The 14,842-nt window shown below is 48.2% G+C and overlaps 2 protein-coding genes across 6 annotated transcripts in view; one reads left to right on the top strand and one right to left on the bottom strand.

Moving 5' to 3' along the window:
* Positions 1-14,842, top strand: part of LOC125460101 (transcription initiation factor TFIID subunit 4-like) — a 445,881-nt gene that overhangs the window by 310,748 nt on the left and 120,291 nt on the right. The gene's annotated exons all lie outside the window — the stretch shown is intronic.
* LOC125459841 (BTB/POZ domain-containing protein KCTD15) overlaps positions 7,325-14,842 on the bottom strand; it is a 70,713-nt gene continuing 63,195 nt past the window's right edge. For all 5 annotated transcript variants that reach the window (XM_048546775.2, XM_048546772.1, XM_059651558.1 and 2 more), the window contains one exon: positions 7,325-8,448. In XM_048546775.2, the coding sequence (XP_048402732.1) occupies positions 8,290-8,448 (159 nt within the window). In that variant the 3' untranslated portion in view covers positions 7,325-8,289. The remainder of the gene's footprint in view (positions 8,449-14,842) is intronic.

Below are 14,842 nucleotides of genomic sequence, written 5' to 3' on the forward strand. Positions count from 1 at the left end.
AATGGGGGAGGGGGAAGGGAGCTCGGAAATAGAGAGGGGAGGGGTGGGGCTGGGGAAGGTCGGTGGGATGGCGATAGGTGAGTGCAGGCAGGCAGTGGTGGGGATTGGTCAGTGAGGTGGGAGGGGCAGGTAGGTGAGTGCAGGCAGGCAGTGGTGGGGATTGGTCAGTGAAGTGGGAGGGGCTGATAGGTGGGAGAGAAGATGGACAGGTTGTGTCAGGTGAAGGAAGCGGGAAGGAGGATGGTGGGGTTGGGGAAAGGTAGGTGACGTGGATTCTCTGGAGTTGCAGAGAATGACACAATCTCATAGAAACTTAAATTTATTAATTTTTATTCATGGCGGTGGGGAAAGGGATAGATGTGGGTGTCACTGCCTGGCCCAGGCTTGTTGCCCCTTGAGAAGGTGAGGGTGAGCTGCCTTCCTGAGCCGCTGCAGTCCATGTGCTGTGGGTTGACCTACAATGCCCTTAGGGAGGGAATTCCAGGATTTTGGCCCAGTGACAGTGAAGGAACAGCGATATATTTCCACGTCAGGATGGTGAGTGGCTCGGAGGGGAACTTACAGGGGATGGTGTTCCATGTATCTAGTGCTCTTGTCCTTCTAGTTGGAAGTGTTTGTGGGTCTGGAAGGTGGTGCCTGAGAATCTTTGGTGAATTTCTGAAGTGCATCTTGTAATAGTACACACTGCTGTGACTGAGCATTGCTGGTGGAGGGAGTGAATGTTTGTGGGTGTGGTGCCAATCAAATGGGCTGCTTTATCCTGGGTGATGTCAAGTTTCCTGCGTGTTGTTGTATCTGGGGAGTATTCCGTCACACTCCTGACTTATATCTTGTTGATGGCGGACAGGCTTTGGGAGTCAAGAAGGAAGTAATTCACTACAGGATTCCTAGCCTCTGACCTGCTGTTATAGTCTCTGTGTTTATGTGGTGAGTCCAGTTCAGCTTCTGGTGAATGGTAACCCAGGAATGGTAACCAGTGGGGAATTCAGTGATGATAACGCCATTGAATGTGTGGGGAACAATGGTTAGATTTTGTCTTGATGATAATCATTGTCTGGCACTTCTGTGGCATGAATGTTACTTGCCACTTGTGAGCCCATGCCTGGATATTGTCCGGGCCTGGCGGTATTTGGACATGCACTGCTTCAAATCTGAGGATTTGCAAACAGTGCTGAACGTGACTCCAGGGTCATATATCATATCTTTTGGTGCTACGGTCAAGAATGTCCCAGAGCAGCTACGAGATGTTTGGGAGTGGGAAGGCGAATGGCCCATGGTCATGGTCCGCAGTGGTACCGGTGACATCAATTAAAAAGGGACAAAGTCCTAAAAGTGGAACATAGAGAGTTAGGAAGGAAGTTGAAACATTGGACGTCAAATATAGTGATGTCAGCGTTACTACCAGTCCCCATTACTACTAGTCTGAACAGAAATACCGGGACATACCAGGTGAACATGGGGGTAAAGTGATAGTCTGAGGGGAAGGGTTTCAGATTTCTGGGCCATGATGACCCATTCTGGGGGGGAGGAGGTAGGACCAGAATAAGCTGGATGGGTTACACCTGGCTAGGACTGGGACTGATGTCCTGGGGCAGTATTTGATACAGTGGCTGGGGGACGGTTTAAACTAGAATGGCAGGGGCTTAGGAACCAAAGCGGAGGAAAAGGCAGTAAGAGAAACGGCATTAAAATGCAAAAACAGTAGACAGAATATTCAAGGGCCAGAGGCAAATGTGACCACAGTACAAAAGTTAAAATGATTAAAAATAGCAGAAAACAAGCCTGAAGTCTTTGTACCTGAATGCACAAAGCATTCAGAATAAGGTAGATGAACTGAGAGAGCAAATTGAGGTAAATTGATATGACCTCATAGCCTTTACAGAGACTGGGAACTAGGAATTTTAAGGAGCTTGAAGATAGATAAGTCCGCCGGGCCTGATGGGATTTATCCAAGGATTCAATGGGAAACAACGGACGAGATTGCGGGGCCTTTGGTGATGATCTTTTCATCCTCGCTGTCCACAGGTATAGTGCCAGAAGATTGGAGAGAGGCGAACATTATTCTCTTGTTTGATAAAGGGAATAAGGATAACCCCGGAAATTACAGACCAGCTAGTCTTACATCAGTGGTGGGCAAATTATTGGAAAGGGCTCTGAGAGACAGAATTTATGATCACTTGGATAGGCACAGTTTGATTCGTGATAGCATGGATTTGTGAGGGGTAGATCATGATAGGATGCAGAGCGGGGCTGAGAAGTGACAGATGGAGTTTAACCCTGAAAAGTGTGAGGAGATTCATTTTGGAAGGACAAACTTGAAAGCACAATACAGGGTTAATGGAAAGTTTCTTGGCGGTGTAGAGGAGCAGAGTTATCTTGGGGTTCATGTCCACAGTTCTCTGAAAGCTGCCACCCAGGTGGATAGAGTTGTTAAGAAGGCGAATGGTGTGTTAACTTTCATTAATAGGGGGATTGAGTTCAAGAGCCGTGAAGTTATGCTCTAGCTATGCAAAAGCCTGGTTCGGCCACATCTGGAGAATTGCGTCCAGTTCTTGTCACCTCATTACAGGAAAGATGTGGAAGCATTGGAAAAGGTGCAGAGGAGATTTACCAGGATGTTGCCTGGAACGGAGGGAAGGTCTTACCAGGAAAGGTTGAGAGAGCTAGGGCTTTTCTCTTTAGAATGACGAAGGATGAGAAGTGACTTGATAGAGGTGTACAAAATGATCAGAGGAACAGATAGAGTGGACAGCCAAAGACTTTTTTCTAGGGTGGAGGTAGCTATTACGAGGGGGCATAGTTTTAAACTCAGTGGAGGTAGTTATAGAGGAGACATCAGAGGTAGGTTCTTTACTCAGACAGTGGTCGGGGCGTGGAATGCATTGTCAGAGAGGGTAGTTGAGTCAGCCTCATTAGGGGCATTTAAGCAGCTATTAGATAGACATATGGATGATAGTATAAGGTAGGGGTGGAAGTTAGACAGACCTTAGGATTAGGGTAAACGTTCGGCACAACATTGCAGGCCGAAGGGCCTGTACTGTACTGTACTGTTTTATGTTCTGTGTTCGATAATATTCAGTGATATTTGTCCTTTTTGAGTGACAGACTGGCTGGAACAGGTGGTGGGATAGCACTGTTAATAAGAAATAAAATGAGGGCAGTTATGAGAGATGATGTAGCTCAGATGACATCGAATCCCTTTGGATGGAAGTAAAAAGCAGTAAGGGAAAGAAGATGTTGTGTACAGATCCCAAAACAGTAGCCAATCTGCGTATGAGGCTATAAGTCACAAATAATTGGGAGCATGTGAGAAGAACAGTGCGATAATTATGGGTGACTTTAATTTTCGTGTTGATTGGGTAAATCAATTTGGAAAGAATACCTATGACAATGAATTAATCGAGAGTATCAAGGAGAATATTATAGAGTAATATGTCATGGAGCAACAAGGGGTCAGGTTATCTTGGATCTGGTGATGGGTAAAGAGGCAAGTTTAATAAAGACCAAGAAAATAAGTTAAGAAGGCAAACTAATAAGAAATATGAAAATTGACAAAAGAGCTTCTTCAGATATAAAAAACTGAGGAGGGGGTCAAAGAGAACAAAATCCCCTTAGAAAATGAATCAAGAAAATAGTAGAGGACTTAAAGAGATATTTTGCATCAGTCTCTATGGTGGAAGATACTTTGAACATCCCATGAAATGTAAACACTACAGGAAGGAATTAAATGCCATCACCATCAATAAAAAAGTAATATTAGACAAAATAATGGTCTAAAGGCAGATACGTCTCCTGGCCTGGGTGGCTTATATCCTCGGATCCTAAAAGAGGGAGCTTCAGAGATAGTGGATGCATTGGTTGTAATTTTCCAAAAATCTTTGGATTTTGGAGAAATACCAGAGGATGGAAAACCTCCAATGTGACAGCCATATTCAAAAAGCAAGAGGGGCAAAAACGCAGGTAACTATAGGTGGGTGGGGGGCGGCGGTTGGGGCAGGTGGAGGTGGGGCTGGATTGGGTGGAGGTGGGGGTGGGGGATGGTGGTTGGGGCAGGTGGAAGTGGGGGTTGGGGCAGTGTGGAGGTAGGCTGGGAGTGGGGGTCGGGAGGCGGTGGTTGGGGAAGGTGAAGGTGGGGGTGGGGGTCAGTGGTTGGGGTGGGTAGGGTGAGGTTGGGTGGAGGTGGGGGTGGATCAGTGGTTGGGGCAGGTGGAGGTGGGCTGGGGGTGGGGGAACAGTGGTTGGGGAAGATGGAGGTGGGAGTGGGGGTCAGTGGTTGGGGCAGGTGGAGTTGGGGGTGGGGTGGGTGTAGGGAAGGTGCAAGTGGGATGTGTGCAAAAAGCCCAGAGAGATGGCACATGGGGGCAGCAGGTAATCAGGAAGGCTAATTGAATGCTGGCCCTTATTTCAATGGGGTTAGACTGTAAGGGTCGGGAAATCTCACTGTAACTGTACAAGGTGCTGTTATAACCACATCTGGAGCACTGAGAGCAGGTTTGAAACCTCATTTAAGGAACAATATCATTCCATTGGAGGCCATTCATAGTGATGTACAATTCATCCATGCTGACCAGATATCCTATATAAGTCTAGTGCCATTTGCCAGTATTTGGCCCATATCCCTCTAAACCATTCCTATTCTTGTCCCTATCCTGATGTCCTTTAAATGTTATAATTGTACCAGTCTGCACCATTTCCTCCGGCAGCTCATTCCATACACGCACATTAGGGACATTTAAACAGTCCTTGGATAAGCATATGGATGATGATGGTATAATATAGGGGGAGGGGCTTAGATTAGTTCACAGGTCGGCGCAACATTGAGGGCCGAAGGGCCTGTTCTGCGCTGTATTGTTCTATGTTCTATGTTCAATGCACCACCCTCTGTGTGAAAAAGTTGCCCCTTAGGTCTTTTAAATTTTGCCCCTCCCATCTTTAATTTATGCCCTCAAGTTTTGGACTCCCCTACCCTGGGGAAAAGGTCTTGGTTATTCACTCCATCGATGTCCCTCATGATTTTATAAACCTCTAAGTCACCCCGCAGCCTCTGATGCTCCAAAGAAAATAGCCCCAGCCTATTCAGCCCCTCTCTGTAGCTCCAACCCTGGCAACATCCTTGTAAATCTTTTCTGAGCCCTTTAAAGCAACATCGTTCCTATAGCATAAAGGTTAGAATTGCACAGTATTCCCAAAGTGACCTAGCCCATGTCCTGTACAGCTGCAACATGACCCCCTAACTCCTATACTCAATGCTGAGATTCTGAGGAAGGGTCACTGGACCCAAAACTTGAACTCTAATTTTTTCTTCACAAATGCCACCAGACCTGCTGAGCCTTTCTAGCAACTTTGTTTTTGTTCCTACACTCAATGCACTGTCCGATAAAGGCAAACACACCAAACACATTCTTCATTGCCTACCTGCAATTCCACCTTCAAGGAACAATCAGAGGGTGTGCTCTCAGAATAAAGCAGCACCAATTTAAGGCCGAGATGAGGAGCCATTTCTTCTCCCTGGGGGTTGAGAGTCTTTGGAACTTCCAGCTCCAGAGAGCAAAGGAATGATGATGCTTCGAGGTTATAAAGATAAAAAAGAGATCTCATCTGGCATATCTGTGCTAGTCCTTTGAGAATACTGTTCAATCATTCACATCGGCACCATTCCCTGTCTACATTGAATAGACCCACTGTGTAAATACTGGCCCTTTGGCCTGGTTTCCCTAGTGCCTTGAGTTGCACTTAGACATTTCTGCAAGGTTGACATTAGCTATAGGGGAAGGGATACCCCTTCATTTCATTCCATTGCAACGCAACCCACCCTGATGGCCCATCATTAACAATGAGAAAACTGAGATCCTGAATTTCCATATTTCTACTCCGTTTACTTTCCTCCAGTGACAGATTTTCAGAGTTAGGTCTGTCTTAACAGCAAATCTAGTTCAGCATTCTGCAGCATTGATTAATTTGTTGTTGTCACATATATGGAGATAGTGAAAAATATTATTTTGCGGGCTGTCTCAGAACATTGAGGATCACTCAACCTGAAACATTAACTCTAGTTTCTCTCCACAGATGCTGCCAGACGTGCTGAGCTTTTCCAGCAACTTCGGTTTCTGCTTCTGACTTACAGTGTCTGCAGTGCTTTCGGTTTTTAGTTGACCAGCTCCTTTGTTTTGCTGATGTTGGTGGAGAGATTGTTGTCTTTACACCGTGGCTGTAAGCACGATGTCTCTTTCCTGTACTCTGTCTCATTATTGTTTGAGATCCCCCCCGATAATAGTGATGTTGTCAGCAAACGTGTAAATGGAGCTGAGGTTAGCCACACAGTCGTGAGTGTGTAAGGAGTATAGTGGGGGCAGAGTAGGCCGGCTTGATGGGGGGGGCACTGGTGTTGAGGATTATGATGGAGGAGGTGTTATCACTTATTCTTACCAATTGTGGTCTGTGAGTAAGGAAGTTGGGATCTAGTTCTCGGAGTTTAGAGATTAGTTTGGTTGGAATGCTGGTGTTGAAGGTGGAGCTGCAGTTAATAAGTAGGAGCCTGACATAAGTATCCTGTTACCCAAGATAATAAAATGTGCGGCTGGATGAACACAGCAGGCCCAGCAGCATCTCAGGAGCACAGAAGCTGATGTTTCGGGCCTAGACCCTTCATCCTCTCTGAAGAAGGGTCTAGGCCCGAAACGTCAGCTTTTGTGCTCCTGAGATGCTGCTTGGCCTGCTGTGTTCATCCAGCCTCACATTTTATTATCTTGGATTCTCCAGCATCTGCAGTTCCCATTATCCTGTTACCCAGATGTTCCAGCAATGAGTGTAAGGTCAGGGAAATGGTGTCTGCTGTGGATGCAAGGGATCAAGGCAGTGCGGCGCTCCCACAGCAGTGACCCTCCGACAGTGCCCGCTCCCTCAGCAGTGACCCTCCGACAGTGCAGCGCTCCCTCAGCAGTGACCCTCCGACAGTGCCCGCTCCCTCAGCAGTGACCCTCCGACAGTGCCCACTCCCTCAGCACTGACCCTCCGACAGTGTGGCACTCCCTCAGCACTGACCCTCCGACAGTGCCCACTCCCTCAGTGCTGACCCTCCGACAGTGCCCGCTCCCTCAGCAGTGACCCTCCGACAGTGCGGCGTTCCCTCAGCAGTGACCCTCTGTCAGTGCGGCGCTCACTCAGAACTGACACTAACAGTATTTGGAGTTTCCTCTCCCATCATGTCCCAGGCTGTAACAATTCAGGGACGTGAGTTTCTCGGTCAGAGTAAAGTGCTTTTCGAATCTTTGTGATTGTTCCCTGAAAGTGTGAAAAATTTATTAATCCAAAAGTTAGCGACAAGTTGCAGGTAAACATCTTAGTTTATTTATAATTAAAAAAAACTCAACTGTTTCCTCTTCCAATGTGAGTACACTGCACATCAGTGTGTGCTGCCTGATTCTGGGCTGGGGCTGGGGCAGGGGAGAATTTTACACAGGAGGGGGCTGCTAGGAAAATAACGGTTCCTGAAATTTTGGGGGGAAACGCAGCGGTGAAGTGAAGTGCACTGTGTTCTGCACTGCTCCCTGTTCATTCAGTCACTGATCACCGTCCGTTTTACATGGTGCTTAATGCACTTCCCCGCATAGCGTCTTTGTTGAACTTGTCACCAAATATCACAGCAATTCATGGCTCACAGGAGTGAGTGTCCCAGCACTGACTGCGTCTCCGGGGCGGGAGGGCCTGGGGGTGTTGGAGGGACTGGCTGGAAGAGGGTCCAGGCCGCCTGGGGGCGCCTTCTAAATCCTGAGCTGAAGGACAGAATGAGATCAATGAACCCAATGGAGGTGAAGTTGACTTTGCATTGGTTTCCGATTATTGCAGCACCATCCTCTCTCTCTCTCTCTCTCCCTCCCTCCCTCTCTCCCTCCATCTCCCCCAGCCACATTACATGAAGGGTACTGTTTCTGCGGATGTGCCAGAAGCCACTGATGGCCCAATTGGCACCTGCTTCTCTCTTCACACACACAACCATTGTCAGCCTCAAACCAGATTGGAATAGTCACTTTGGAGGAGTTAAGATTGTGTCTACACTTCCGGTGGGAATGCAGCTACTCCGACCCTTTGGAAAATATCCTCGTCAAGGGCATGTCTCTATGACAGATGCTCTCCCTCGAATGCAGCAACTAAATTCAGATCAGGAGACAAGTGGGTTGGTGGGGGTTTGGGTGGGGTGAGGGGCGGTCAGGGAGGGGATGGGGAGAGAGAGAGAGAAAAACGAAAGAACAAAAGCCTCAAAAAGGGAGGGGAAGAGAGGTTGCTGTCGTGTTAATCGAGAGGCTCCTGTTTTATTCGGATTGGCATTGGGGTGAGCTGTAGGCGTTTCTCTTGTCGATATAACACGTATTCACTGAACTGTGAGGAATCCACACCACCGCCACAGGAAGCAACCACCCGAAATCCCTTGTGTAACAATCGTTCCAGAACCTGCAGCAGAACAATCCATCGGGAAATCAGACGGTACATAAAAGATGCCAAATACACAAAGCCCCTGATCCTCCATGGTTCAGTGAGAGAACACCAATTTGCCCCAGCACCCTCCACTTCCACTGTGGCTCTGTAGTTGCAGAGCAACTCTCCGCAAATAAAACCGACAACAGGCCCCACTTCCTGTCATCTTTGTCCATACTCCTGGTTCCCCATCTCCTTGCTAGTTAAAGATCTCTGTCTACGCTAGCAACAGCCTTCTTCATTTTGAGAACCATCATTAAATCTCTTCCATTTTCTCCAATCTCTCTGCATGAGCCATATCCCTCAGCCCGGGTCGCGCAATGGGAAATATTTTCTGTCCCTAATCCTTCACTGTTCCACAGTGTACATGGCCCTGTATATTTCACAGATCCTTTCCAATCACCCCATTCAGAGAAATTATGGAACACCTCTGCAGCAAGTGGGACTTGAACCTGGGATTCCTGGCTCAGGGGCTTGGTCACTACCAACCCACCACAACAATCCACAATTGAAGGAAGTAGGTGAGAGCTGTCTGTCCAATTCATTTCTCAAGGCCAGGTCCTGACTAATTAGGATCAACCTGCCTCTAAATTGGTAAATAATTTAAAAATAAAATCCGTTGCAGATAAAATGAGGTAATATGGTTTGGTCAGTAAATTTGGAGGCCACTTCATGGGAAAATTTCACAGGTTAATGAAACCAAAATCACTCTCCTTCCTAGAATTGAAATAGAATGAGTTTACGATAAACCGGTCTCAAACAGGTGGAGGGAGATAATGGGAACTGCAGATGCTGGAGAATCCGAGATAACAAAGTGTGAAGCTGGATGAACACAACAGGCCAAGCAGCATCTCAGGAGCACAAAAGCGGACGTTTTGGGCCTTGACCCTTCTTCAGGGAGGGGGATGGGGAGAGGGAACTGGAATAAATAGGGAGAGAGGGGGAGGCACATCGAAGATGGATAGAGGGGAAGATAGGTGGAGAGGAGAGTGTAGGTGGGGAGGTGGGGAGGTAGGGAGGGGATAAGTCAGTCCAGGGAGGACGGACAGGTCAAGGGGGCGGGATGAGGTTAGTAGGTAGGAAATGGAGGTGCATCTTGAGGTGGGAGAAGGGGGTAGGTGAGAGGAAGAACAGGTTAGGGAGGTGGGGACGAGCTGGGCTGGTTTTGGGACGCAGTGCGGGGAGGGGAGATTTTGAAGCTGGTGAAGTCCACATTGATACCATTGGGCTGCAGGGTTCCTAAGCGGAATATGAGTTGCTGTTCCTGCAACCTTCGGGTGGCATCATTGTGGCACTGCAGGAGGCCCAGGATGGACATCTCGTCAAAGGAATGAGAGGGGGAGTTGAAATGGTTCGCGACTGGGAAGTGCAGTTGTTTACTGCGAACCGAGCGTAGGTGATCTGCAAAGTGGTCCCCAAGCCTCCGCTTGGTTTCCCCAATGTAGAAGAAGCCACACCAGGTACAGCGGATACTCCCGCACATCCCAGATGTCCTTGTTCTTCAGGAGCCGCAACATCCCCCCTGTAGTGGTCAAGAACGCCCTCGGCCGCAACATCCCCCCTGTAGTGGTCGAGAACGCCCTCAACCGTATCTCCTGCATTTCCCGCAACTCATCCCTCACACCCCGCCCTCGCAATAACCACCAAAAGAGAATTCCCCTCGTTCTCACACACCACCCCACCAACCTCCGGATACAACACATCATCCTCCAACACTTCCGCCATCTACAATCCGACCCCACCACATTTTTCCAACCCCACCCTTGTCTGCCTTCCAGAGAGACCACTCTCCCTTGTCCGCTCCACACTGCCCTCCAACCCCACCACACCCGGCACCTTCCCCTGCAACTGCAGGAAATGCTACACTTGCCCCCACACCTCCTCCCTCACCTCTATCCCAGGTCCCAAGATGACTTTCCACATTAAGCAGATGTTCACCTGCACATCTGCCAATGTGGTATACTGTATCCACTGTACCCGGTGTGGCTTCCTCTACATTGGGGAAACCAAGCAGAGGCTTGGGGACCGCTTTGCAGAACACCTCTGCTCGGTTCGCAACAAACAGCTGCACCTCCCAGTCGCAAACCATTTTAACTCCCCCTCCCATTCTTTAGATGACATGTCCATCATGGGCCTCCTGCAGTGCCACAATGGTGCCACCCGAAGGTTGCAGGAACAGCAACTCATATTCCGCTTGGGAACCCTGCAGCCCAATGGTATCAATGTGGACTTCACCAGCTTCAAAGTCTCCCCTTCCCCCACCGCATGCCCAAACCAGCCCAGTTCGTCCCCTTCCCCCACTACATCACACAACCAGCCCAGCTCGTCCCCGCCTCCCTAACCTGTTCTTCCTCTCACCCATCCCTTCCTCCCACCTCAAGCCGCACCTCCATTTCCCACCTACTAACCTCATCCCGCCTCCTTGACCTGTCTGTCCTCCCCGGACTGACCTATCCCTTCCCCACTGCCCCGACTATACTCTCCTCTCCATCTATCTTCTCCTCTATCCATCTTCGGTCCGCCTCCCTCTCTCTCCCTATTTATTCCAGAACCCTCTCCCCATCCCCCTTTTCTGATGAAGGGTCTAGGCCCAAAACGTCAGCTTTCGTGCTCCTAGGACGCTGCTTGGCCTGCTGTGTTCATCCAGCTCCACACTTTGTTATCTCAAACAGATGGACACCATAGAACATAGAACAGTACAGCACAGAACAGGCCCTTCAGCCCACAATGTTGTGCCGACCATTGATCCTCATGGATGCACCCTCAAATTTCTGTGACCATATGCATGTCCAGCAGGCTCTTAAATGACCCCAATGACCTTGCTTCCACAACTGCTGCTGGCAACGCATTCCATGCTCTCACAACTCTCTGCGTAAAGAACCTGCCTCTGACATCCCCTCTATACTTTCCACCAACCAGCTTAAAACTATGACCCCTCGTGCTAGCCATTTCTGCCCTGGGAAATAGTCTCTGGCTATCGACTCTATCTATGCCTCTCATTATCTTGTATACCTCAATTAGGTCCCCTCTCCTCCTCCTTTTCTCCAATGAAAAGAGACCGAGCTCAGTCAACCTCTCTTCATAAGATAAGCCCTCCAGTCCAGGCAGCATCCTGGTAAACCTCCTCTGAACCCTCTCCAAAGCATCCACATCTTTCCTATAATAGGGCGCCCAGAACTGGACGCAGTATTCCAAGTGCGGTCTAACCAAAGTTTTATAGAGCTGCAACAAGATCTCACGACTCTTAAACTCAATCCCCCTGTTAATGAAAGCCAAAACACCATATGCTTTCTTAACAACCCTGTCCACTTGGGTGGCCATTTTAAGGGATCTATGTATCTGCACACCAAGATCCCTCTGTTCCTCCACGCTGCCAAGAATCCTATCCTTAATCCTGTACTCAGCTTTCAAATTCGACCTTCCAAAATGCATCACCTCGCATTTATCCAGGTTGAACTCCATCTGCCACCTCTCAGCCCATCTCTGCATCCTGTCAATGTCCCGCTGCAGCCTACAACAGCCCTCTACACTGTCAACGACACCTCCGACCTTTGTGTCGTCTGCAAACTTGCTGACCCATCCTTCAATTCCCTCGTCCAAGTCATTAATAAAAATTACAAACAGTAGAGGCCCAAGGACAGAGCCCTGTGGAACCCCACTCACCACTGACTTCCAGGCAGAATATTTTCCTTCTACTACCACTCGCTGTCTTCTGTTGGCCAGCCAATTCTGTATCCAAGCAGCTAAGTTCCCCTGTATCCCATTCCTCCTGACCTTCTGAATGAGCCTTCCATGGGGAACCTTATCAAATGCCTTACTGAAGTACACACCACTTCATTTCCCCCTCAGACTCCACTCTGATTTAGCACATTCCTGCATCTCCACCACCCCCTCCCACCCTTCACCTCCTGATGGTTGCAGTGCCCTCAACAATTTACTGCTGGAGGCCAGTAGTTTTAAAACAAAAACAAGAGAGTCACGGTGATTTGGAGGTAGAAAAACCATTGGGTTGTCTGTGACAGCACTTCTGGATATATATTGAAAAACTGGTCTCAAACTTACCCCCCCCCCCCCCCCCCCCCCCCCACCCCTCACCATTTATTTCTGGACTTCCTCCCCCTCTCCAGCCCTGAAGAAGGGTTCCAACCCGAAACATTGACTTTCCTGCTCCTCGAATGCTGTGCTGTTCCAGCTCCACGTTCAGTGACTGTAGCTTCCAGGACGTGCAGTCCCCTGGTCTCAAGCCTCAGGTGGGGGCCAAACTGGGCAGCAGCACGTACAGTGCCTGCTGTCTATACTGGAGAAGGATTACAGAGGCCCTGCACAGGGTACAGGGAACGGTCACAGGGTGAGTATCTATTGCTGGTAACTTGGGTCACTTCTCTCTTGAATGACCACTGAGGGAGGGTTGACCTCATGGAGAACAAAAATGCCAAAAGGTTTGGACAGAGTGGATTCAAACAGAACAAAACCAAAAGTCATAGCTACAAGGGACTCAGTAAAAATTCAATGGGGAATTTGGGAGAAGCATCCTCCCCGGAACATGCTGGGAAAGAGACTGACAGGGAGTGAGTGGTATGTATCGATATATCGATGGGGAAGTCTGACAGGCCAATGAGAGAGAAGGAAATAGAGGGGGTTTATGGTAGATTAAAATGAGGAAAGATGGGAGGAAACTAGACTGAAGCATAAACACTAGCAGGGATGAGTTGGGTTGAATGGCCTTTTTCTGTGCAGTATATTCTATATAATCTGATGTCAAAACAAAGTCTTTTTAAAACACCGGAGAAGCCCCAGAGTAATGGTTTTAATTCTAGACAGCACATTTTAGGGAAGATGTATGACCATGACAAATAGGAACAAGAGTAGGCCGTTCAGCCCCTCGAGCCTGTTCTGTCATTCAACAGGATTGTGGCTGTTCCACCATTCCTCACATTCACTTTCCTGCCCTTTCCCATAAGCCTTGATTCCTCGACAAACCTTAAATACACACAAGGACTCTGCCTCAACAGCTCTCTGCAGCAAGGAGTTACAAAGACTCACAACCCTCTGAGAGAGGAAATTCCTCCTCATCTCTGCCTTAATTTGGCTCCCCTTTATTCTGAGACTGTGCCCTCTGTTTCCCCTCTTCGGAGGGGCTAGGACCATCCTCTCAGCATCTACCCTTTAAGCCCCTGAAGAATCTTAAATGAGATCATCCCTTACTCTTCTAAACTCCAGTGAGTCAAGTTCCAAGCTGCTAACCTTTGCTCATGAGACAGTCCCTCCATCCCAGAGATCATTCTAGTGAACTTTCTCCGAACTGCCTCCCATCACGATCTCTCCTTAAGTAGGTAACCCAAAACTGCTCTCAGAGCTCCCGGTGTGTTCTCACCAGCACCTTGTCCAGTTGCCTTCCCTACTCGGACACTCCAAACCACTTGAAATAAGGGCCAGCATTCCATTCGCCTTCAGCTGTTTGCTAGCTCCTGTCTTTGGTTCACCAGCTCCAACCCACCTGCTGACCTAAGTCAATTTATGTGGCAGCTTTCTGCAGTTTCTCTCCATTTAACTAATACTCTTCTTTTATTCCTCCTTCCAAAAGAGTTTGCAAAAACCTTGAAGGTGCAGAGATTTACCAAAACAGGATCAGGGATAGAAATATAGGAAATAGGAGATGGAGTACCAAAACAGGATCAGGGATAGAAATATAGGAAATAGGAGATGGAGTAGGCCATTCACTATGATCATGGCTGGACATCCAAATCAATTCCTGTTCCCATGTTGCCCCCATACCCTTTGATCTCTTTATCCTAAGAACTATATCTAACTCCTCTTGAAGGCATTCAATATTTTGGCCTCCACACTTTGTGACAGAGAATTCCATAGGCTCCCCACTCTCTGGGTGAAGATGTTTCTCCTCATCTCAATCTTACATGGCCCACCCCAATATCCTTAGACTGTGATCCCTGGTTCTGGACACAACCCCTGCCTGAACACCGCTCCCCCCACCCCCCCTGGCCATCAGGAACATGCTTCATACGTTTACCCTATCTATTCTTGTTAGAATTGTACTGGTTTCTATGAGATTATTCTTCAAAATGCCAAATGAATCCAGTCGTAACTGATCCAGTTTGTGTGTGTGTCAGTCCTTTCATCCCTGGAATCAGGCTGGGAAGAGAAATGTAATAAGGTAGAGGAACTGGAAAAAGTCAAGGAAAGATTTAATTGAGGCAAGCAAAATCACAAAGTGTTTGAGAATAAATAAGGAGAAATTGTTTCTCGGAGGTTGATAACCAGAGGATGAAGATTTAAGATGATTAGCAAAGTAATGACAGTAGAGGGTTAGGAGAGTGTTTTAACACAGGGAGCTGTGCTGATCTGGAACTTT

Source organism: Stegostoma tigrinum, chromosome 16 (assembly GCF_030684315.1).
Source record: "Stegostoma tigrinum isolate sSteTig4 chromosome 16, sSteTig4.hap1, whole genome shotgun sequence".
Taxonomy (NCBI): domain Eukaryota; kingdom Metazoa; phylum Chordata; class Chondrichthyes; order Orectolobiformes; family Stegostomatidae; genus Stegostoma; species Stegostoma tigrinum.